The 26,637-nt window shown below is 36.3% G+C and overlaps 2 protein-coding genes across 3 annotated transcripts; one reads left to right on the top strand and one right to left on the bottom strand.

Annotated features, from left to right (window-relative positions):
• The first annotated feature begins 6,861 nt into the window (after positions 1 to 6,861).
• On the top strand, positions 6,862 to 20,891 carry LOC107786256 (uncharacterized). Of its 2 annotated transcripts, XR_012706025.1 has the most exons (5): positions 6,862 to 7,145; positions 11,338 to 11,579; positions 11,658 to 11,806; positions 19,695 to 19,882; positions 20,268 to 20,891. XR_012706025.1 is itself a non-coding variant. In XM_016607702.2 (4 exons), exons 2-4 carry the CDS (start codon positions 11,468 to 11,470, stop codon positions 20,343 to 20,345), a joined length of 339 nt encoding a protein of 112 aa, XP_016463188.1. In that variant the 5' UTR covers positions 6,865 to 7,145; positions 11,338 to 11,467; the 3' UTR covers positions 20,346 to 20,891. The 2 variants fall into 2 exon arrangements, 1 of the variants encoding a protein (XP_016463188.1); XM_016607702.2 differs by lacking the exon at positions 19,695 to 19,882 and having other exon boundaries at positions 6,865 to 7,145.
• A 182-nt stretch (positions 20,892 to 21,073) lies between these two features.
• On the bottom strand, positions 21,074 to 22,629 carry LOC142177516 (uncharacterized). The gene is made up of 2 exons (XM_075246505.1): positions 21,841 to 22,629; positions 21,074 to 21,768 (listed from the first exon to the last, which is right to left on the bottom strand). The coding sequence occupies exons 1-2, from the start codon at positions 22,006 to 22,008 to the stop codon at positions 21,397 to 21,399; spliced, it is 540 nt and encodes a 179-aa protein (XP_075102606.1). The 5' UTR covers positions 22,009 to 22,629; the 3' UTR covers positions 21,074 to 21,396.
• Positions 22,630 to 26,637: the final 4,008 nt, after the last annotated feature.

Genomic DNA, 26,637 nt, shown 5'->3' with positions numbered 1-26,637 from the left:
GCGTCTTTTGTTTTAATGAACTGACAAAATTCATGAGAGAACCAGATAAGGAACATGATACAATTAGTTCCTGTGCGTTCAAACTAACTTGTCAGATATCTGGTTCAATTCTCAATGAAATTAGATTAGGGAGCAACAAAGAGAACACATAGGGATCAATTCCTCTTGTCGTCGTGCAGTCAACTCTATATCTCTAAAAAGTGTTGCATTGTATTTTCTGGCAGCAATGTAGCAACATAATTATAGCTTGTTAAGGCTAGACTAAGGGACACTCCCTTGCATCAACTCTCGTGACCCCACTCATATATTATCAACATGAGGCAAGAGATTTCGCTTGACACTTGCAAATACAAAAATCATATTCTCTCAAGTACTAGCCACCACCCCTCTCAAGGACAAAGCTGCTACAACCTCAAGGACGAGATCCAAAGAATGAAGATAACTTAAGTCCTTAGGTTTTGTTGAGTCTTTGTCATTTTTTTCTTCATTTGTAATCCTACACTACTTTCAAGAAGTGTCTTTGTATGACAAATTTAAACCATTGTTTGATTTGGTTTCTTGACTAGATTTAGTCAAGTTTTGTTGCTTTGTAATAGAGTTATTGCAAAGGGCTTACAACAAAGTTATTGTAAGGGGTGAGGGATTAAGAGTTTAGTCCGTAGATTGCAATAGGTTGTAATCTGAAGTTTGTTTGGTTTAGTGGAGTTGAAATCCTACTAGGGTAGGTCATGATTTTCAATCATTTGAGCAAGGAGTTTTCTACGTAAATATCGCGTATTCTTTATTTACTGCATATTTACTGTAGGAATAGGTAGAGAATCTAATTCTCTATGCTGTTTGATTTTACTTTCCGCTTATTTATTTTGGGAAAAGATTGAGAACCTCGTTCTCTATAGTGTTTTGTGTATCCTACTATTAGCCTTTTTGTCTAAAAACACCCTTAGGGTCGTTTGGTTGGAAAATAAGTTATCTCATGATTAATTATTACGGGATTAGTTATCTCACCCTCCCATAGGGATAAAAAAATATTACAATCCCGAGATAATTAATCTCGAGATTAGTTATACCATGATTTTATCCCAACCAAATATGGAATAAACTCATTTCAAATTTAATCCCAAAGAATAATTATTTCTTATCCCTTATCTCTCATACCAAACTAGTCATAACTAACAAAACACGAAGAATAAGCGAGAAGATCAGTTTTATTTTACACAACATTTCCAAACCAAATACTTTAAAATAGAGGCGGTTTCGGGATTTAGATTCAACGGATTCAACTTTTAAGGTTTTTATCATTGAACCTATTATATTTTTAAATTTATGGGTTCAGACTTACCATTTATTATAATTTTAATAATTTTTTATACATAAATTTATACTCTGCGTCGAAAATAGTGAATTCAGATATACCCGATCACCATACTCTACATCCGCACCTGCTTATAAAACTAAAAAGCCGTATGTACAGGTTGTAATTGTTCAACTTTCAACTCTTTTGACGTCCATTTTGAACTGTCACGTTTCAGCTTGTTGTCATATAATAATTTTACAGCTTTTATCTTTTAAAATGGAAAGAAATCGTAATTACGATTTGCCTGTTTGAGAGTACATATTTCTTTGTCAAAGAGAAAACGAAATAGACACAGATGTCCAAGAGAATACAGAGAGGAGAAGGCAGCATGAGCTAATAAGATAGTAAGGAAATCTTTCGATTCTCTGACCTAGCCGCCGCCCATGAGAGTACGGTCAGGCATTACAGAGATAGAGTAACAAGTGGAGAATACCACCTTGTTCCACGCCAACACCTATTTCCCTTAATTTCCTGCCACGTTTCTACGGCAAACCCAAAGTCACACCATTATGTAAAAATATTGATTGGACAAATTTTGCTATAGCAGTAAAATTTTCTTTTTCGAAATAATCAACGCATTTGGATTAGAATACTAAGCCATAGAAATATGTAAAAACTACTATAATATATGAAATACTTATATATATTGTACATTAATAATAATGATTATTATGCCTCAATCTTAAATAGATCTACAATATGAATCCTCACGGTAAAAGATTTATCCGTAGATACAGTCTTATAATTTTTTTAATAAAATAATACTTACATTCTCGTATAATATGTGAATCTCAACAGTATAGAATTGATTAGATGTTATTTAATATAGTTTTTAAATTATCAAAGTTGACTAATTATAGAAAACACATGTTATTGCAATTTCTTATAGTCCAATGATGTTTTAAAGGCCATTAAAAATTTTACACTATTAATATGCAAAAGATAAATTCGTCAAAATAAGAAAATTGACCAGATTGGTTTCTAGAATCTCGGAAGAAAGAAAAAAAAATATTCATGTGCTACTTGATGTCTAGAACACAAGAGAAAGGCAGCACATGCAATGTCTCACTTTCTCTACCTTCGAAATCAAAACTGCACTAAAATACTCTAAAATAAAATCAATGAAATCAGAAAAAGAACCTTAGGCTTGATTTCATCACAAGTAATAAATTGGCTTTTTCTAGTACCTTATAATACACGTGTACGGTGCACTTGTGTCAGCTTCTATAATTGTGAGAATCTACAAAGTTGACAGAACAAAGTTTAGAATAATACAACTTTCATTAATTTCAATTAATTAGATGGTCTTTTTTCCATTTAATTACATAAAGTAAAGGAGCTTTGGATCATTGGATGCCACCTTAAGGAGCAAAGTACAAAAATAAATATTTTACTATTTAAGCAGCATATTTCTATTGTCCAAAGTAGAAAGTGGTATTGCGTGGTAATTAAATCAAACGTACTAGTTGTTTAATTTTATAAAATGAAAGTAGGACACTTGCTAATTAATAAAAATAAAAAGGGGCCCAATGAGATATTATTGAGGTTTCACGTTGGAGAACTTGAGTTGCCGGTCTTTGGGAGACATGCGTGTTCTCGAACTTATTTTTTCTTTTCTCCACACAAAAATCTTACTGGTGCAGTAAAATTTAAGTACTGTTCTTTGTTGAATTTAACTTCTTACCACAAGTAGTGTGCAGTATTTATGACACAAAAATCTTACTGGAGAATAATTTGATAACATAGTAAATATAGTACTTCCTCCGGTCTATTTTAATTAATTTTTTGATATTTTTTTGTGATTCATAATATTTTTTTTAGATATCAAAAAGGAATTAATAAATTAAGTCTCGGGGGAGTACAAAGTCCGGAGTACTTATTATCTTTTCAATAAATAAATTAAGATTAATATAGTTAATTTGATATCAATTTATGCTAAAAGGTGAATTACTTACTATGTGTAAAAATAACAAAAAAAATCATTTAAAGTGAGTTAGAGGGTGTACTAATTAATTAGATATAACCTATTGAATCACTAATAATGTAAAAGTCCTCTTTGTCTTTTTTTTTTTTCCCTCTTTTGTGTTTGTTTAGGGCAAAAAGAAAGGTTTGATACTGAAACTTACCAACCCTAACTTGGAAAAGAAAGTCAAAAGATGAATAGGAGTTAGGAATTATTTTTTGGTACACATACTCAAGTTAATAGTCTCACAAAGGTAAAAGAAGTCTATCTATTTAATCTCTTAAATTAAAAATAATATGCGAATATATAATACTCCATGCGTTCTAATTTATGTGAACTTATTTGACTGTGCACGAAGTTTAAGAAAAAAATAAAAACTTTTGGAATTTGTGGTCCTAAACAATCCAAAAAGGGACCCAGAGTATTTGTGTGGTTATAAAAGCTTCTCATTAAAGGTAGAATTGTAAGTTTAAGCTAAATTATTTTTAAAATTATAAATGAGTCATTCTTTTTTGAACGGACAAAAAAAAAATAGATTCATATAAACTGAAACGAATGTAATATATATTTTCATCGTATAATATATGTCAAAATAAAACTTAGACAAGTATTGCTTGTGGAAGGAGTACAAATAAAAATGAACACTAACACTGTTAAAAGCTCCACATCCATTTTTTCTGGGAAACTTATAAAAATACATCGTTTTTCTTCTGGAAAATTATAAAAGTACTCTTTTCTTATTTATATTTAAACATCATCTCATGCCAAGATGATGAGTGCGCCTTTCTCGAGTACGGCCAAACGTGTCAAATGGGCAAGGAAGGACCTAACCAGCCCAATCCAATATTAACAAAAGGCCTAATAGTGCCACGGTCAAGCCCAATCTCAACTTCTAAAGATGAAAATGACACCACGTAATCACTTTAAGAAATTATTATTTAGGAATTAATCAATCCAAAATTCCATCACATAGAAAATAATTATTTATTTATAAAACAAATAACTACCTTCCTTTTCTACTCGTTATCAAGTACACTGTATAAAACAAATTAGAGTACTAAGTTATAAATAGTACACACTAACAATGTTAATTCAACCGCAGAGACTATGCAATTATACCTGCAGTATAAAGCACATTAATAATTTCTTTTGTTAGGTAACATTATCATACGTGCGAAGATATGTATGTTGTAAATATTAACTTGAAATAACATGAAAATTAAATGAAGAGAATTTAATACGCTAAAAAATAAATGAATAATATCTCTAACACGGGCCAAAGCAAAAACAGCTAATAGTGAGTCTCGTGGAAGCAACACACAATATCAAATTAATGTAAGGATTCTCATAATACAGTTAATTATTAACAACTAATTAAGTATAACAAAAATGATTAATACATCATTTTCAGAAGTTTGGATGCATTGTGAGCACATAATTTTTGCCCCACGACTAAATTACTCCTAAAAATACTCTAAAATAATTTTAATTGACTTTATGGAATTTTAAGAATTTTTCTTTATTTTTCATTTTTATCTGTTTGGCATTTATTTGAATTTTTAGCATATTTAGTGACATTCTAAATCATAAAAATGACAAAAAAAATATTTTATGTTTTACTCTTTATAATTCAAGATTTTAATCATATGTTAGTTGCATTTCTAGAAAATTCAAAAAATCAAAAATGCTTTAATCTTTTTTATTTTTTAACATTTTTAAGTTTAACTAATTATCTTAGATTGTTAATTTACACTTTAACTAACCTAGTTGTTAGATAAATCATTAACTAAGTTAATTTTGCAATTTTTAGCTTTACATGTTAGGTTAGTTAATTGGTGGCTAAACGCGACAACAGAGAAGAAAGGAGGATGATGAACTCGTTAGTGGGGGAAGTGCACAAATAATTACTAATTAGAGATATCTTTACTTTTTAGCCACTATTTTAAATGTATTTACTCTTTAGCAAGTGCTTAATAAATTTTTACCCATCCAGACAAAAATACCCTTGTGCTAGACATGGGTGCTATGTAAATATTAAGGACATAGTGTCATTAACTTCATGAGTGTTGTGTATATATTAAGGACAAAGTGTCCTGTATTTGCACCTTCTGATGTTAAACTTTAGGACATCATGTCCTCAACTTCATATGTGCATTGTAAATGTTAATGACGTGGTGTCAAAGGGTGCTGTGTAAATATTAAGGACATAGTGTCCTTAACTTCATGAGTGTTGTGTAAATATTAAGGACAAAGTGTCATGTATTTGCACCTTCTGCTGTTAAACTTTAGGACATCATGTCCTTAACTTCATATGTGCAGTGTAAATATTAAGGACGTGGTGTCCTTAACTTCATGTGTGCAATGTAAATGTTAAGGACATAATGTCCTTAACTTGTATTTGCAACTTCTGTTGTTAAACTTTAGGACATCATGTCCTTAACTTCATACGTGCAGCGTAAATGTTAAGGACATAGTGTCCTTAACTTCATGTGTGCAATGTAAATGTTAAGGACACAATGTCCTTAACTTCGTATGTGCAGTGTAAATGTTAAGGACTTGATGTCCTTAACTTCATGTGTGCAATGTCAATGTTAAGGACATAATGTCCTTAACTTGTATTTGCAAATTATGTTGTTAAACTTTAGGACATCATGTCCTTAGCTTCATATGTGCAGTATAAATGTTAAGGACGTGGTGTCCTTAACTTCATGCGTGCAATGTAAATGTTAAGGACATAATGTTCTTAACTTGCATTTGCATCTTCTATTGTTAAACTTTAGGACATCATGTCCTTAACTTCATATGTGCAGCATAACTGTTAAGGACATGGTGTCCTTAACTTCATTTACAACAACAACAACGATGACGACCCAGTGAAATCCCACTAGTGGGGTCTGGGAAGGGGTAATGTGTACGTAGACCTTACCCCTACCCTGAGGGAGTAGAGAGGCTGTTTCCGAAAGACCATCGACTCAAAAAGACGAAAAAAGACAATATCAGAATCACCAATAGATACCATATGAAAAATAACATCATGTCCTTAACTTCATGTGTGCATTGTAAATGTCAAGTACATAGTGTCCTTAACTTTATGAGTATTGTGTAAATGTTAAAGACATGGTGTCCTTAACTTCATGAGTAATGTGTAAAATATTAAGGATATGGTATTCTTAACTTCACGAGTGATGTGTAAAATATTAAGGACATGGTGTTCTTAACTTCATGAGTGATGTGTAAAATATTAAGACATGGTTTGTCCTTAATATTTACACAACACTCATGAAATTAAGGACACCATGTCCTTAATATTTACATAGCACTCATGAAGAGAGGGTAAAAATGACTTTTTGTATCAATTTTAATAGAGTAGTGGCTAGTTTTGCTCAACATTAAAAATACTGGCTAAAAACTAAATACGACTTAAAAAAGTGGCTATACCACGCCATTTCTTGCTCGTCAGTTCGATTGGGCCAACGTATGGCCCAGTTTTTAACCCCGTTTCTTTTGAGCCCATACCCATTACCCATTTTCCCCAACCCTAACAGACCCTCACTCTCAAAAAACGGAAACACACACAAGCACACAAAATAGCTAAGAATTCAATTTTGAAAAATTCAAATTGAGATTTGAGATACAAAATTTAAAGAAAAAGGGGAATCACACAGCGGATGGAAAGGCTCTTCTTCTGCATTCATATTTCTGGGTTTTCAAAATGTATCTAGCTCAAGTTTGATGCTATATTGCTGTTTGTTTATTAGTAGCTGAGCTCCATCTACGGTTTTCTGACCTTTATTTGGTCCAAATCTCAGTTCTCTTTACTTCTTCCAGGTATTTTACCTACTGTCTTCTCTGTAATTTCGGAACATGCTAAGTATAATAACATGACATGTTTGTATTGAAATTGGACGTGTCCTGGTGTATTTCGTTATCATTACTTGATGAGTTTTGAAAGTGGAAACCAAAATTCAATTCCTGTTTGCTTTGGTAGATTTAGTTGGGTTGTTTAATGACTTGAAGTTGGTTGGAATCACCTGAATGTTATGGTGAGGGTCATGTATCGCAGAGCTAATTATCATTCAAGCCGGCTCGATTATCTGGTTTAACAAATCCTGCAAATATCCATGGAACCCAGTGAAATTTACTTCGTAATAGCCCGGTGTGAGGTTTAGAGTCTAGAATTAATAGTTCGTAATATGTATGAGTTTAGATTATTTATTAGTTTCGGTTGTTGTGTTACTAATTTGTAATTAATTAGTCGCATATGGAGCTTCGTCCGTAGGAACAGTTTCGCATTTTAGTCTTGTAAATATTCTGTCAAGTTTGAAGTCATCCATGAGTTTTCCTCCAGTCCAGCACATTAACGATCAACAAAAGTGCCATTTTAACACCAACAACACAACCCCCATAGTTGCTGCAAAATTAGCCCCAAAGCAGAATCGTTACTGTTGAAAATCAGCCACAAAAACTCCATTTTTCAGCCACTAAAGTCAGTTCTTAAAGCTCCCTTAAACCACTCCAAAGTCCATCCATAACAAGCAGCAGAAACGCAGCCACTAGATGCGAGCAAATAATCCAAAACGCTGCCCCTTTTCCACCTGAAAACACCCCAAAACCAGCCCCCCAAAGCCATGAAATGCAGCTCCAAATGAGCGTTAAACTACCCTTAAACACCCACAAAAACGCAGCAGTTCTCCTCATGAAATAGCTCCATTAACGTCGCTAAAAAACTGAGGTTCAGTCAAGTCGAGTTCGTGAGAGTTTTCTTTTTGTACATTTGATGCCATGTCGATTTGTTTGTGAGGTTCTCATTTTCAAAGTAATAAAGGAATCTCTGGCTAAAAGGTCCATTTCTACTTTAGTTAGTACTTCCTTCCATGCTTTAATTATTCTCTGTTAATTGTTTATTTAGTAATTAGTTGGTCTATGTCGTTCAAAATTGGTTTGATGAATACTGATATTTGAGGTGTTTGTTTGTCTGGTTCTTATGGTATTGTCGAGGTGAGGTCGTCTACTCACGAGAATGACTTGATAGTTAAACAAAGATATAAACTAATAACTTGAAAAGGGTCAAGAGGATCAAAAGACTATTGTTTGGTCGTTTCTTTAATTAGCATTTTGTTTTGTTTCACGTTAGAGGATTTTGTGAATTCATTTATGGCTATAACTTGTTTGTTTGGTTAAATTGAAGTAACATATGTTATTAATTGGTTTCATTGATTTCTTTTGTTAAAGTTTTAAATAGTTATGAGAGAGGAAGACTACAATTTGTTTAGCAACCCATCGCAAATAAAGCTACGATCTAGGTCACCTCTTCCACAATAAATTTTCATAACTCATGACCTCACATTTGAATCTTAAATTAGTTTAGGACAATAACTTATGAACATTCGTAGCTTGCTTTATGCACGATTAATAAATCATCGTGACTGTGGGTATGATTCCCGTGGCATGGTCATGATACGTAAATCCCAGCTCAAATGCGCGTCCACGCGACTTGACCACAATTTCAAATAACTAAAATAAACATATTGTGAATTGCTACGCAGATTATTGTATTCTTTTCTCCCCATTACCGCGAAATTAAATAATTTTAGAGATTGGACTTAGATGGCTTTTAGCTGGAAAAATAACTTTCAATTTGCAGTTGGTATGGAGCATTGTCAACGTAAATGATAGGAAAACAATTTTGTGAGTGGTCTTGGTATTGGATTCGTAATCGCGCTAATTGAGCCGCTAAAAAAGGCTAGCTAAGTTCCCCCTAAAGGCTAAAACATTCCCCAAATCCAGAGTTTGCATTGTCTCTTTATAGGATGCTATTCCCAATCATATCATCTTTTTCTTCCACTAATTCTGTGGCCCAGGCCAACCAGGTGGGATAAATATTGATAGAATATTTTGTACAGATTTGTGAAAATACATGCTTAATTCTGGTAAAGCCAGGTCGTAAATCAAATAACAATTAACTAACCAAAAATGAAGAATAACGAATTTAAAGGTAGAGGAACTGTTAGTGAGCGAATTGAACAACACTACAAATTTTTGTCACAATGCCCAGGATGTACCTACACAGGATCACCTTTTTTGTACTAGTCAGGATTCTGGTTTATGTTTACCCGTAAAACGGTACAGTTGAATTTATAACGTAGTTTATACTTTATAGACAAACAAATCGATTTGATCCAAAATAATATATAAATTAAATAAAATACAAGACTTAGCGTTGAAATCGAGATAAAATAGCAGAGAGCTTGGTTCGGGGAGCAATGCTTCCGAAGACAACAAGAATACCGTTAGACAGAAAATAATGTATTATTTAGTTTGAAATAATGTGTAGCATAAGTTTGTCAGAAATTTCGTGTCTTACAATGACGTTGAAGTCACTATTTATAGCTATACATAGGGAACAAGGTCCTAGGATCAAGCTACTTTTAAATGACAATAATGGGGCCATTGATAAATATGTAACGACAGGCTATGAATGCCAAAATTCTCTGTAACGGATTGTGTATTTAATACTGAGTAATATTCTTCCTTGAATGTCTTCCGGTGGCAAATATTCGTTTGCCCTCGTTAGCAATGTTCCCTTCGGGGTCTATCAGATGCCAACCGAAGCTGTTGTCCTCGGTCTTGGTTTTCACTCGCTTCGTCTTTCGTCTATCCCCGATTCCACGTGTCACTCTATAGTCTATTCAAACCCAGGAGCTTTACCGACTGAGCAAGCCTCATTTGTCAGCCCCCATACTTGTCGCTTAGTTTTAATAGAATTTAATCTTTCATGACAAAAAGAGAAGAAGAACAAATTCTTTGAAAGGGCATTTCTATACATTAGGGCAATTGTCACAAGTCATTCATTATGGCGACTTTTCCAATTCCAAAATATTTATTTTTGGTCATTTCTATATACTATTTTCTAAGAATTTGCTATACATTTAACTGTCTTCGTCAAGGAGAGAAACATGTATATCAAAAATAGAGATAATTGGAGAATTCTAGAAGATATTGGAAATGAAACTTTTTTTTTGAAGAATTAACCCAAATAACAGCCCACCTAACCAATTAAATTAAAAATATCCATCTGATATATAATATATGTATAGTTAATGTACAATTTTAAAGAAAGACACATATGTGGCTAGTTAAAGCCTTACTCAAAGAGATTATTGGATCCATTTTTTTTTGAATCCTACTAGTATCATATTAGTCCAAAATGCATTTGAAGAGTATGCATCTATATCCAATATATTATTGGGCCTTGGAGCGGATTACAACATCAAATTGCCATTAGTTCTTTTACTTTCTTTTAAGGGATATTATCACTTTTAGCCTGCGCCAAAAATTATTTACATTTAATAACCGCAAAAATATACTATAAAATTTGTATAATTTTTGTATATAACATACATAATGTATATATATACAAAAAATATACAATAAGTATATATTTTTTCGACTATTATTTTAAGAGCGGCTATACAATGTCATTTTCCCTTCTTTTAATCAGAAGCGGATTAACATTTTCCTTTTGATTCTTTAAGTTTGTAAAAAGTGAACATTTTTTTATTCATGTCATATATTTAACAAAACTTTGACTGTTAAATTAGCATGAACTTGAAAAATGGATTTAGTAGGGAATCACATTATGAGGTGCAAGTTTTGCCTTCTGTTATCCTGGTCCATTTCTGATGTCTGTGCAGTTTTTTGCTATTTTTTATCTACTTTTAGTACTTGGTGCTATTATTTTATGGCAATATGAGATTTGAAAAGAATTTTCTGCTGCTTTTGGTTAAATCTTTTTTCCCCACAATTCCCCTTGAATGTACTATCCAAAATTTGTTAAATATTGAAGGATAACCAAAAGTGCTCAATTTTGATAAACGTAAGGATCAAAACTGCTCAAAAGTACACCTAAAGGACTTCTTTAAAATTGCCCCAAACATAAGAGACCATTTTTGTTATTTTCTCCCTCTTATACATTTGGTAATTTTCATGAAAAAGAAAATTTAGGACGGTGTCGTTTCAGGTTCCACCATCTTTGCACACTGGTGTGAGGGTTTTGAACATAAACCTCGAACAGTAGCCGGGCGAGGAAAACATTTGCTGAATCTAAATGCACGTACAAGTAAAAGCTTAATCCACCAGGAGTCACAAAAATGGCGTGGAGGCAAATTCTATTTTTCAACAGAAGATTAATCTCAGCACCTTCAAACTCGTCGGTGCCAACTGGGTTCGTTAGCTTTTCCTCCAAATCCAATCCTTACATAGGTATTTCAATTTCACCCTTGAGAATTTAATATAGCTGTAATCTTTGTGAAATTTTAACACAAACTATGGTGGGTGCAGTGAAGGTAGGGATACCAGAGTTCTTGAATGGAGTGGGGAAGGGAGTAGAGACTCACGTTGAGAAGCTAGAATCTGAGATTGGAGATTTCTCGAAGCTTCTTGTTACTCGCACTCTTAAGCTCAAGAAACTTGGCATCCCTTGTAAACATGTCAGTCTTTATCCCCTTTCCTTTTAATTTGTTTCATTTTGTCCAATGTTTTTTAGTAAATATGTTATTGTTTTACAAATGTGAGATGGAAGATTGTGTTATTGGGTAGCTTGGATATTATGTTTCATTGCACTAAAAAAGGAAATTGCTTTCCAGCTCTAAAGTAATTCTTCAGAGCTAAAGGGCTTTGATCTGTGTAGTTGATTTCTCTGTCAGGCTGATAGAATGCATTCTTGCAAAAGATTTGCGTTTTCTATAGTTCATTAATTGTTATTAGTTGTCTAGTTGCACAGTTGTAGAAAAATCTTACTAGATGCAATAAGTAGTAGTGGAAAGAATCGAGGATTAAGGCTTTGAGAGAGTTAATAGTGGGAGTATTTTGTTTTTCAGTTCGTTTTAGGTATTTGATATTTCAAGTTGTATGATTGTTAAAGTTTTTCTAATAGGTAAGCTAGTGGAGATTGTTTAGCATTGAGATGATATTCCACTTTTTTTGATGAAGTTATTAATTTTATCATCAAAAAGGGAAAATCCCATAAATGAAGGTGTATATAAAAGGTGGAGAATCTTACTAGAAGGCATGACCCTATACAATGGACATCCAGTCGTCAACACTAATCGGAATATCAAAGGTGCTCCAGATATTCAAAAAAACAAAACCGTTTCACCGACCAATGGGAACAAGTTTTCTAGCCCTACCAACGCCCACATATTTCTGTCTTTCCTATTGTCCGCATGAAACTAGAAGAGCTACTTCTCATGTGCCTCCATCTCTTCCTGCTGAATTACTAACCTAGAAGCACCGTTCTTTACAGTTACTGGAATCATCGATACCACATCCCAATATGCTCTACACAGTATACCATAATCTGTATGAATAGAACAGTGAAGTAATAAGTGATTGTTATGGTTCCCTGCCTGCTTTCACGTGACGCACCAACGAACTTGGATTGTCCTCCTCCCGTAAAGTTTTCCACTGTTAAGATGGCTTCATGTGCTCTTGTCCAGGTAAAAAGGAAGCTTTAGTTGGCACTCTAGGGATCCATATTGAGAAGTAAATTCCTTGCACTCCCTTTTCAACAATCTGTGATGTTATCCTTCTGCCCTCTCCATATCCACCTGTCGATGTCCATTTGCTTTGATGTGATGTCCGATTTGATGCCATCTTTGCTATGAGATTATGTAGAAGTGTCACAATATGTCTTGGCTTTGAAGTTTTACTTTAACAGTGTCAATAGCCTACATATTTTTGCAAGTCCACTGAAGGATGTCCTGCAGTATTTTGCATCAAGAATTAGGGTTAAGACTCCTTGGAAGAAGTAGGTTAATTAGATCAATTACTTTTGTTTTTTTGTGGCTAGCTCCCTAAGCAAATTAAGTCTTTTGTTGTAATGGAGCTAACTCAATTCCTTCTTGTAACTTTGCATCTTCTGGAGCCTGCAATGAAGAATCTTATTTCATAAAAAATGGTTAATTAGATCCGTTGGTTGAAAGATCATGATCAAGATGTAACTTTTGAGACTAGGCATCTTTTCGACAAAGTGGTTCTTGACAAGTTTATAAGTATGGCCACTGTTAGGAGCCAATTTAGTTCTCTGATATGCATTTAAGCAGTAAGACATCCAAATTTGGTTCTTAAGTTTTTGCATCCAAATGCTATTCAACATAGTTTTTTTTATATTCTTTTTTTTGATGAAGTAATTGGCTTCATTGATGGCATCAAGAAGATGCAGAATAGTTACTCAAGTAGTGAAAATTGTTAGCTCCAATACAAAAAGGCAAAAAAATCAGCTTTAGTACTAGGGAGCTAACAAAGTTTAGATAATTAACAGGAGAATCTACAGGGGTTAGATAAGCCCAACTAAATAAATATACACTAGGCAAACAGCTTTGAGAGACCGGACAACAGATGATATCCCATCAAAACACCTTCTATTCCTTTCGTTCCAGATAGTCCAAGAAATGGCTGCAGGTATCATCTTCCATATTTTCCTGATGGAGCTATCAACTTTCCAAAGGCTCCAGCTCTCAAAAGCTTCCCTGAAGTTTTGTGGCATGCCACATTTGAGTCCAAAAAGAGATAAAAACATATTCCAAAGATCTGCTGCAACTGTGCAATGTAGAAAGAGGTGAATGTGCGACTCTGCATTCCTCTGGCACATAAAGCATCTATTAGCCATAGGGAAGTTCCTTTTGGCCAAGTTATCTTGTGTTAGGCAAGCTCCATGAAGTGCAGTCCAGTTGAAGCAGATAACTTTAGGTGGTAGTTTGACTTTCCAAATTAGCTTCCATGGCCACTGGCAGTGATTGCATTATGAGTTCCGGCTAACTTGTAGGTTGCTTTCACTGAGTATCTTCCTGCTTGTGTAGTTCCCCATGGTCTGGTGCTAATTGGTTGCTTGAGAAGCCATTTAGAGTGGCCAGTAGTCTGAGCATTTCCTCAAATTCCCAATCTTGTAGGTTCCTTCTGTAGATTATGTTCCAAGTGTTGTCTTCCCTGTTTTGGCATATTGTTGAGTCAGGCTCTATGGCTATCTGGTATAGTGCAGGATATGCATTCATTAGAGCTGTGCTGCCTAGCCACTTATCTTTCCAGAACTTGATATGATGTCCATTCCCAACTACAAAGTGCATATTCTGTGAGAACTCTTCCCAGAGTTTACAGATATGCTTCCAAACTCCAACTCCATGTGGTGCTCTTGAGTGTTTAGTGCACCAGTGGTTCTGTACACCATGTTTGGCATTGGCAACTTCCTTTCACATGTAGTTATTCTCCTGAGTGTACCTCCGTAGCCACTTCATTAATAAGCATTTATTCTGTAAAGCTAAATCCTTGATACCCAGTCCACCTTGGTGCTTTGGTAATAAAACTTTAGACCACTTGACCAGGTGAAATTTGTGATCACCGCTATTCCCTTCCCATAGAAAATTTCTTCTTATTTTATCAAGTTGTTTAAAAACCTTACTACTCATTGGAAATAATGACATATAGTAGGTGGGGATGCTGTCTAGGACGCTATTGATCAAAGTTAGTCTGCCACCCATAGATAAATACTGCAACTGCCTGGAAGCAAGCTTCTTCTCAAACTTTTCAATGACCCCACTCCATACAACTTCTGATTTGAATTTAGCTCCTAAAGGGAGCCCCAAGTAGGTAGTTGGGAAGGTCCCAATAGTGCAGCCTGCCAACCCAGTATTTCTGCCAATTTTTCTAGGTTTTGTACCTCATTTACAGGGTAAATCACACTTTTGAGCATGTTAATGCGTAAACCTGAAACAACTTCAAAAAGAAGAGGAGTTAGATTTAAATAGAGCACCTGATTTCTGTCTGCCCCACAGAAAATCAGGGTGTCATCAGCGTATAGCAAATGTGAGATGTTGATTGTGCGAGTCCTCCCTACATTAAAGCCATTCAACCACTGCATCTGCTTAGCTTTGTGCAACATTTTGCTCAGTCCTTCCATTGCAAGTATATGAATAGAAACGAAGAAAGAGGGTCACCCTGCCTCAAGCCTCTTTGAGGGGAAAAGAAACCTGCTGGACTCCTATTAATCAGAACTGAATACTTGACAGTGGACATGTTAAATTTAATCCATTTAATCCATCTTTCCCCAAATCCCATCTGCCTGAGGATAGAAATGAGATATGACCAATTCACTTGATCAAAAGCTTTTTCAATGTCCGACTTGCATAGGATACCTGCACCCCTTGCTTCAATTGCTAATCAAGAACCTCATTTGCTACCAGTGAGGCATCTGTAATCTGTCTCCCCTTAATGAATGCATTCTGCTGGTTTGACACCAAATTCCCCATCACTCTTTTCAATCTTTTTCCAAGAACCTTGGACATGATCTTATACACACTACCAATGAGACTAATTGGCCAGTAGTCCCTTAATTACCCCTTTTTTCTTTGGGATTAATGCAATGAAAGAAGCATTATATGACATGACCATCCAATAATGCTGATGGTAGTGACTCATGGCTGCGAGGATGTCATGCTTGATGAATTCCCAAGAATGCTGGTAAAAGGCCATAGTAAACCCATCAGGTCCAGGTGCCTTGTCTGGTGCACTTGACAGAATAGCTGCTAGTACCTCCTCTTCATCAAAAGGTGCTTCCAAATCATTCGTCTCTTCTGTTGTAATGGTTGCTATGCCTTCAAAGTTTATAGAGGGTCTCCAATTCTCATGTTCTGTGTATAATTTTCCATAAAAGTCCAGTATCTCCTCTTTTATAAGCTCCTTATTCTTTATAATTTCATTGTCAACTAAGAGTCTGTCTATGCAGTTTTTCCTTCTTTGTGAGTTTGCAATCTTTTGGAAATATTTAGTGTTCCTGTCACCTTCCTTAAGCCATTGACACCTTGATTTCTGCCTCCATGATATCTCTTATGCTTTGGCTAGCTGTTAAAGCTCCACTCTCAGGCTCATCATTTGATTGGATTCGATTACAGTCAATTGTCTACCTTCTGTCATTTGTTCGAGTATCATTAGCTCATCATGAGCACTGGTTTTACTGGTTTCTACATTCCCAAATTCTTCTTTGTTCCATCGGGTGATGTCCTTTTTCAAGCTTTTTAACTTTTGCAAGAGTATGAAGTCTGCTCTACCAAAGAAATTGTAGCTCTGCCACCAGTTCTTTAGTTTCTCAACGAAACCTTCATACTGCAACCACATGTTCTCAAACTTGAAATAAGAAGGGGTTGCATCCCAGTCCCATTCTCCAATAAAATTGGCCAATGATCTGAGATCACCTTGGGTAGAGCAATTTGTCTCCCATCTTTAAATGAATCATTCCATTCAGGGCGGATAAGAAACTTATCAATTCTAGAAGCTTATATGCAATTGTCACCTTTTGACTAGGTGTAATGAGCTCCTTGAAAGGGTTGATCCATGACATCAAGGTCTTGTATCATTTCAGAGAATGATCTCATAGCTCTAGATCTTCTGGTACAGTTCAATATCTCGCTTTCAAACCGACAAACATTGAAGTCACCTCCTATGACCCAGAGTCCTTCCCATGTCCCCTCACACCTGCAATTTCATTCCACATCACCTCCCTCTCTGGATTAGAGTGAGGTCCATAGACACCTGTGAAGCACCACCTAAACTCCTCTTGGGTGCTTTCAAGCATACATGAAATAGAGTAGTAACCCTGATGAGTGTCTATTCTGTTCCATTGCCTTTTGTCCCAAATCATTACAATCCCTCTTTTAGTTCCACTTGCCTTCAATTCAACCCAATCAGTCCACCTGTTACCCCATAATTGTTGAGTCAATCTGTTGGACCAGTCTTCAATCTTTGTTTCCTGCAGACATAAGATATCCACCCTCTATTTTTGAATGAGAGATTTAATAATTCTCTTTTTCTCCTCCTCATTCAGCCCCCTCACATTCCAACTCAGGATTTTAAGCTTCATCCAGAGAAGGATTTGTAGTGCCTACCCCTTGACCCACTGTCATGTTGCCCTTTTCGGTCATAGTTGATCCCACAGAGTAATCTCTTTCTTTCCCTTCTCCTTTAGTTTTCTCCCCTTTCCCTGATTTTTGTTGTGACTCCTGCTGTTGAATTTGAGCTTGTCTCCTTTGCTCCATTCGCAATATTAAACCTAAGAGACCATGCTCGAACCCGGCCGCATTAATTCCGAAAGCCTTGCATGCCTTAACCATGGTAATTTTAGTCCACTTTGAGGTCTCGATAATGGAGGGTTTATCAATTTGTTGACTGGGCTCCCCTTCGTACCATGTCAATGGCAGAGCTTCATAGACTGCTTGGGAGGAGAAGTCTGTCAAAACTGCTTACCGGAACCAAATCCATATTCTGAGAATTGATGCGTAGTGATTTATAGATTCTTGGATGTGGAGTTGCTTCGTCATCGGCATATGAGTGACTGAATGTCTGAGTTTTGCTCTGGCAGGGGAGCTATGGAGGGCTCCTGTGTCTTAATTTCTTCGGAGTCAAGAGAAGGAACAACCAAGGCGTTAAACTTATTCACATAAGGGTTGGGTTTGTGGCCAACAACCCTCCATATGATCTTTTCTTGTAATAACTTTGTTTCCTTCACTTGGGCTCTTCTTTTTGGGACCTTTTTATAATAACTTTGGTCAGCTTTCAGGCCCAAACTTTTAATAGCAATATTGGACCCACTCCCTTCATTATCCACTGGTATAATTAAACCTTTACTCTTAACAGGTACATCTTTTTTCAAATTAAAACTGCTAGGGTTTCCTCCCACGTGCGTGACTGCTGCTCTTGGTGCAAGGCTCGAGGTACCAGCTTCTGCATGTGACCCTTTTGCTCCGCCGAATGAAGAAGCTCCGGCCGGCCTGATTTTGGTAAAGTGGTCTTCTAATAATGAAATTTTGAAGCCCCAGTCTTCCTTGATCAACTCCAGATATTTTGGAAGTTCCTCCTTACTATTCTTCACACAAATACGAGCCCAGAACAGATGCACTTTATGCTCGGTATCTTTATCAATTCCGACGAAACCGCCACATTTATCGCCGATGAATTTGAATGTATTTGAAGTCCATGCGTGGAGTGGGGTTCCGAAGGCTCTCACCCATCTATGCTCTGATTTTTCTGTTGTCATCACTGTTCCGGCCACCGGAGACCACCATTCTAGGGACAATATACTTCCATTCCAAAACCAGTCACCAGCTATGATTCTGTTTGCCTTTAGCCTGGATGAAAACTCGAACAGAAACTGATTATGGCTGATCGGCGTGACTCTGAGCCCAGCTGACTGCTGACCTGCCATTTGCCAGCGAACCATTTTTGAATCACCACCGAGTTTGGGCTAAAGTTGAAGGGGTCGTTGAATTGACCTATGAGACACTTCGACAAGAAGTTCTCATTACCAGTTTCCTCCACCATTGGACCCTGATTTTGCCTTGCTGCAGCACCGACTTCTGATGGCCATTGAGTAATCTTTGCAGCTTCCATATAGGACCTGGACTCGTCGGCAAGATAAAATCTTGGATCCACATAAGCCCCCAAATAGCCTCGTATCTTCCTTGCTATGTCTCCCCATCCTTTATTGTAACTGCTTTCTGGAATAATAATTGCAGCCTTGTATTCCCCTAAGATAGATTCGACTCTGACAAACCTCCCATAGCTATTGAAATTCTGTATTACTCTGAAAGTATAAGCTTGTATCTTCCTTCCCCATCTCCTGCACTTGTTACCGGTCTGTAGCGAAGCTTGAATCAGAGCTTCACATACCCATCGAAGGTTACTCTCATTAATCTTAATCTTGCTTGTGAATCTCCTACTGCGCTCTGCTACATAACAAGCCATCTATCAACTTCCTCATTAATACTAACTAATTGAAAAGTTTTCTCGCTTGAAATAAAAGTGAGTCCCCGATCCATAGCTAGGCAAAGATAGGTGCTTCATCGGAAAAGGCTATGCCGGAGCTTTGGGGGGGAAAGAGGAGAGGAGGAGAAACTTGGCACATTTCCCAATAGAGAGCATTTCAAAGATTTGCCTTTTTGTGATGATTAACTTATTTTTTACAAATAAAAATTATTATTATTATTATTATTTTTTTATTATATATTCTTTAATGACGTTCATCTGATTTTGTGGTTAATTGTGCTCTCCATTTGAATAATGTCTCGTAACTGTATCTGTAAAGCAAAAAGATTTTATGTTGGCTGTCCATCATAGCTGAGGATTGACCGTCACTGTTGAAGAGCATAATTTGCAAAATGATGTAATATGTCTGAAATTGATGTATTATGCAAGTTATCATATTGAGATGATCGTTTAGTTTGTTACTTGTGTTAGTTCAGTATATCTGGAAGTTTAACCTCCGAACTGTAAAGTTCTAAGAGATTTTGCTCTGTTACATTATGCTCACTTTGCTTGCTTTCTGTACCTTAGAGGTTTGCAGGGTAGTCTTGGATTAGGGGTTTTGGTAAGGACAACTGAAATGGGATGCCAAATTTTAGAAGCAGTGTGAAATTAGGTGGAGTTGCAAAACACTTTTATCAAGAAAATTTTAAAAAGCGTGGTTATCAAAAAGGAGAATGGATTGCATGTCACCTTTGGACTGTCCAACGACTGGAATGGTTAGTGAAAATTAACTTTTGGTTGCAACTGTCATGCATGACTATGAAGGTGGAGTGAATGATATCAATTTTACTGATCATATCAAGTCTACTATTTAGTGGTGGCCAAATTTAAGGCTTTCTAGTCTCAGTAGAGTAATCTTTTCTTTTGAGGTTCAACAGTTAACAATTCCTAATTCTTTGCCAATGTGATAACCCTGAGAAACTGAGTGAACTAATGCGTAGAACTAGTTCCTATATGCACTTTCTAAGATTAGGAGATAAGCACACCATATGCTGCATTGATTAATCAGGGCACTGTGTTTTAAACGACAGCCATCAATCCCTTCTGCTGTGTTTTCGCATCCACGAGCCCCTTCTTGACATATTGCTTGTGATGTTGCAGAGGAAGCTGATATTGAAGTACACTCACAAATATAGGCTGGGACTTTGGAGGCCCAGAGCTGAGCCTGTGAAAGCCTAATAAATCATTTGGTTGTGGTCCTTTTCATGAAGAAAAACATTCCGCTCGTGTGTTCTTGAACTTTCTTGGATGGAAATTGTTCACAAGGCAGCCAACTGCATCAAGGGGATATTGCCCATGTTAGGAACTGTTTTGGATCAGTAAAGTGAGAATTAGGGATTTGCATTATAAACATACACTAATAACAAATGCCCTCTTTATTTTACTTCTATCAAGACTTGTTAATTAACTATTGGATTCGTCCCCTATCATGTTTGCTTTTCACACAAATTAAGCAAACTGGAACATTTTGTCCTTCAGCATTGTCCTTTTACAATTAATCAGTATCAGACATTCATGTTTTATATGTAAGGTCGATATGTGAGGGGTACCTTTAGAATAAAAGTAGTCATATTTAAAGAAGCAATGGTATGGGCAGGTAAATTGAGAGATTGACAATTACTGTGGATTGTGGACAGAGGGAGTAGATGCTCATAGATAGTCTTTTTTTTGAAAAAACATTGCAAATAATTGAAAACTTCTTCCCAGTGGCGTTTGGTTGAAAAAGTTCCCAGAAAATTATTTAACTTCTTTTAGTAACAGACACCACGATCTGCTCTTCTTTTGGAAGTCTTGTTATATAATGTTAGTTTGATGTTTAACCTCTAAACGTCAATTGTATCTCATAGACAAAAGGAGTAATACTTGCTGTAAGAGTTAATATAACCAAAACATTCATGTCGTGCATATCTCAAGTCAAGATTAGTAATTCTATTCAGCAATAGCCCCTTCTACATTTCTTAACGTACAAATGTACAATGTCAAAATCATGCCTGGATCAAGGGGCATGTAGTTGAAATCCCTTTCTCTAGCACACCTACAAATATCAGGAGCTCTTTACCACCAGGATTCCTCATATCACATGCCCAGAAATAAAGGTGGTTGCTAGGGAGGCTGTCATCACTAATTTTCAGAGATGCCTTTATAGTAAAAGAAGATGGAAACACCTATCCGAGGAGATAACAAGATTGAAAAGTTGCACTCACATAATAAATATGACAACGGAAAAAAATCAAAGTTGATGGAAACAACAGACGTTGATATCAGTAAGAAAATTATCCTGAGACAAGGTAGCGAGCTTAGATCCATCCTCTTTCATCAGCAAGATCTGGGCACGAGCCATGTTCAGTGTCAGACCGAACATAATTCTAGACTTCCCCTTCCCAAGCAAACCTTTCACTGCAGGCAGATCAGCTGTCTCAAACAACTGCGAATCAACCACATTTTCCTTGGAACTATCATGTTGTGTAATGGCTGATGAAGAAATGTCACTGAAAGATTTACAGCTTTCCTCTCCCACATTAATGGCATTTACAAATTCCATCACTGCCAGTATTGTTGGCCTACGACAGAAAAAAGACAAGGTAGCAAGTGTGACGGCTACCTGTATTAAATTAGAAATCCTAAGTGCAGAACTAAGTAAACAGATTTAGCCAGATAAGAAACACCAGTTGACCTTTGTATCAATGCTAGTATAGCGAGGTGACTTCTGGTCATAAATAACCACTTGAGCCTTCACGAAACTATCTAATGTATCAGTCAGTTTTACAGAATTAGTTCCATTATCATGAACATCAATAGGCAGAAGACCAGCAAAACGATTAAAACTAGGAGCCTTTGACATGGTCTTTTCTGATGACAAAAAATTTCCAGATGAATACGGACTATCAGCCAGGTCATTTAAATTTTCAGATGCTTCATAAAACTTCTCTTCTCCATCATATTGACTAAATTCATTGCTCTGGCTTTCGAAAAAGCATATTATACATGTCAGTGGAGTCACTGCTTTTCAAGAAAAAGTGTCCTTGATAGTTTTCACCAATACTCACCTCATGACTATAATTGAAGCACATCTTTAACTCATCAAGAATACCGGTCAAATACAGACTCTCCATTTTTGACAGATCCGTTAAATCATGATTGTCTGCATGATCAGCTTCATAGTCTTCAGACTCAGATGACGATTCAGATAAACCAGTAATTGGAGCTGATCCCTGCATGAAACCTCACTTTTGAGAACTTTCTCATAGGAAAGCAACAACATGCAAAGACTTTATGAATATTACTCCTGTTTTCCCCGTACAACACCCCCACCCCTCAAAAAGGGGATAAAAGTACTATCCAAGAAGCAACCAATAAAGACAGTCCTTGAGATCTCCTGAAATCCGAAGGCTTAAACTGCCAAATCTAAGTGAAGTTATGATGAAGTTAAACTAAGACATCTTGTCCTAGCTCTTAATCCACACCAGAAACCTATTTTCCCAATGCTTCTAATTGATCCCCATTTACTTATAGTAAGGATCTCGACCCATTAACATTGTCCAGAGAAAAGGAATTAGAGAGACGGTACTAGAAAATTGCCAAATTTCGACCACCAATACCGACCGATATCGGTCGACATTAAACGAAAAACGACCGATTTCCGACCGTGTTTAATTCGTCGGAAGAATAATGGTCGCTAAGGCGTTGCGATCGAAGGTGGTCGAAATTTTCCGACCGATTTCGGTCGGTTAATTCAACCGTTGGTTGACTCACAAAAACAATTATACCGACCAAAATCGGTCGGAATTATTTAAATTTTTATTTATTTATTTTTCAAAATATCGGTCGGAATTAGAAATATGTAATAATTTTAATTTTAACATACCGACCGAAGTCGGTCGGAAACATAAAATAATAAATAAATAAATAAAAACCTTTATTTCCTATCGACGTCGGTCGGAAATTTAAATTTCGGCAGATTTCAAATTGAAATTTCCGACCGACATCGGTCGGTAAATATGAATTTCTAGGTTTTTTGTATGAGAATTCCGACCAAAATCGGTAGGTTTTCTGGATAAAAACCAGGTAGAATGTGCCTGCTTTTAAGCTACACTACCTGCCAGTTACAACCAATATTCATCCTATAATGGCAGCATTACATTGCTGCCATTCAACCACAATTAACCAACAACAAATAACCAACAACAACAATAATTAACCAACAACAACCACAACAACAATAACAATTAACCAACAATAACCACAACAATAACAATAATCACAACAACAATCACAACAACAACGCCAACCACAACAACAACTATACAAATGTTCAATAACAAAATAATATCAATAATACAATCAACATTCAAAACTATTCCCAACTAAATATTCACAAGTTCAAAATCGTATTTAACAATACACATCATTCAATGAGTATTTTGTATTGCATCATGTCCATCTTCACTACTAGAAGCTTTATCGTCGGCATGGTTCGAAGGATCATGACGAGAAGGATTAGCATCTGGGGAAGGCTCACGAGACCGGAAAATGGGGAAAGCACCACTAACAAGAAGATTGGCCAACTGACCTTGAAGGAGATTAAATTGTTGGTTCCTTTTTTCTAGCTAAACTTGAAGGGTATCAAATTGTTCATCTCTCTTTTATTCTCTAGCCTTTGTCTCTTCAAGTTCTGCTATTAGCTTTGCGATCTTCTTCTCCATAGACGAGAGAGTCGACCTATCAATTGCCTCGCCTTGGTCGGAAGTCTGTATACCTTGCAATCCAGCCCAGTAGCGCTGAAATGATCTTTCTGGAAGGCCGTATGCTATCCCCTTTTTAGGACCATCGACAATATCCAACCATATCTTCTGTGCTTCTTCGTCGGAAACGGGTGGTCGCTCGCCTTGCTCATTCGCTGGCAAGCTCTGAGTGTACCCCTCCACATTAATCTTGTAGTGATCCTTTATTTAGAAGATAGAAAATTATTAAATATATAATATTATAAACATTAATTTCAAGTTATAGTAGTTATGAAACTTACATATGTAGTCTCCGCCCGGTCCTCGATCCATCTACTTGGATCTGTCGGTGCCTTCTTCTTCCATATGTGAGTCTCCATGAAGAACTCATCATGAGTCATCTTCCTCCCATATTTTTCTCCTACAAATATAATAAAACATGTTAACTAAATTAAAATATATAAATATAGTTCTATAAAAATATAATTAAATATTTTAAGGAATTACGAGTAGTCTCCTCGTAGTCCCCATGCTCCTTGCGTCCACATAGTGCAAGGAGCCACCCTTCTTAGATGCTCGGGCCTTCTTTCCCTGTTCACTCTTCTTTTTAAAGTTCTTAGTGGACCATTGCCTCAACAAACCTTCCCATATGTGAGGTAGAACCCATGAAGGCTTTTTGCTCTTCTTCTGAGCACAATAGAAGGAATTAGATAGTCTCTTACGGCATTTGAACTCAAAATTTATAAGAATGGCACTGTTATGCAGGTCCTCCCAGGTACACTTAGTATGCAAATGAAATGTGTAACGTTAGATGAAAATATTGTTAATATAATACTTAAATAGATAAGAATTGTATTAAAACCTTAAATTGGTTGAAAATTTACTGTACGAGCTCGATGGAAAGTCACTCCAAGTCGCATAAGGTTCATCATACGATCGGCCAAGAGCTTTAGTGATTATCTTTGTTGTCCGATGATTAGGTATGAACCTGCAACATAGCAATTACATTAAATAAACAAGACTAGCTATTGTAATTCAGCAAAAACAAAGAAGTAATAAATACATCTTACCCATTTCCCTCAGACCTGATGATCATCCTATGATAACGATCATACCGCACTTTCGCTGGATCATCTTCCTCCGATGAATCTGAAGCATGCGCAGAAGGGGAGGTATTTGGCTCAGCGCTACTATCCCGAAGGTGAAGTCTAGAAATGCTAGGAGACAAACTCCGTGGAGAGGGAGACGAGGTCGCTGATGAAGATGGTTGCGATCTAGACCCCTGCAACGATCTAGACCCCTACTGCGATCCGACTGGCTGAAATTGAGATGGATGCGATCCAGCTGGTGATGAAGCAAATGGAGCAGATGGCGGGCGTATCACCACATGGCCCTGTGACTGCTGACTCGATGGACCCATGTAACTATATGCAGGATCATGTGGAGGAAGTGGGGTATAGCCATGTGGTGGAGAATGGTAATAATATTGCTGGGAGGGTGAATCGTAGGTAGTCTGATGAATAGATAGTTGTGGTGGAATAGATGTGTGCCTAGAAGATTGCTGCCGGCCATTATCAGCGGAGGGATGCAAGTCTGGAGTGGAAGGAAGCGAGGGTGTAGCACCATCATCATGATCAATATGCCTCTTATCCTTCCTAGACCTACCTCGAACCCTATTGATCATCTGCATAAATTAAAGAAAATGTTAGAATTGAGAATATAAATCTATATAAGTTGAGAGCGCTTGAAAAAACTAACATGCTAGTTGTTTTTGAAGTATCCTTCCTCGTCCGAAAATTCTTCCTTTTCACTTATTTCATTTTCATTAGGTGATTCTTCATCCTCATTTCCTATGATTGCTATTTCCTCCATATCAACTTCTTCTAATATGCGTTGAGAATGCTCCAAGTCATTTTCTAACTGATCATCTACTATTTGGTTAACACTTGAGGTATCGTTTTGGTAAGCAATATCTAGCATATTCTCAACTTTCACCCTACCAACAAGCTTAGTTTTGATTACAATAAACCAATCAGCCTTATCCCTCCACAATGGATATGGAGCATAATACACTTGCCTACCTTTTTCTACAATTATAAAAGGATCATAGCGATCATACTTTCTCTTTTTATTAACCTCAATTATGTTGTACCACGAGTGTACATTTATACCTCTTCTAGGTGTAGGGTCAAACCACTTGCATCGGAAAAGTATGATCTTCTTATTTGTCTAACTTGAATATGATAATTCTAGAATCTCTTTGATTACACCATAATAATTATTTTCCCCATCCTGGTTGCCTTCACCACCTTTGACACACACCCCACTGTTATTGCTTTTTTTTTTTAATTTATACTTGGAGTATTCCTCGGTGTAAAATTTGTAACCATTGACAAAATACTTAGACATAGTTGTAACCGCAGGTGCATGTCCCCAAGATATGTCTTTCAAAAATTGATTAACACCGTTGTTTGGATTATTGACCTACATGTAGTGTTAAATAAATCACAAGTGACCAAGTATGTATATTCACATGTGAGAAAGTATGTAATATGCGCTTACACACTCTTTAAACCATGCCTCAAATGTAGAATATACAGCATCATGGCCAAATTGACTCACGAAGTCATTGAGCGACACATTGAAATTTTTGTTAGTTGCATCAACCAAATTAAATAATACTCCATGTAAATTAATCTTACGTCAACACTTACTTAAGAAAGGGTTGAACTTCAGGACAATTTAGCAAC

Source organism: Nicotiana tabacum, chromosome 23, assembly GCF_000715075.1.
Source record: "Nicotiana tabacum cultivar K326 chromosome 23, ASM71507v2, whole genome shotgun sequence".
Classification (NCBI taxonomy): Eukaryota; Viridiplantae; Streptophyta; class Magnoliopsida; order Solanales; family Solanaceae; genus Nicotiana; species Nicotiana tabacum.
This window is presented reverse-complemented; position numbering and strand designations above follow the sequence as displayed.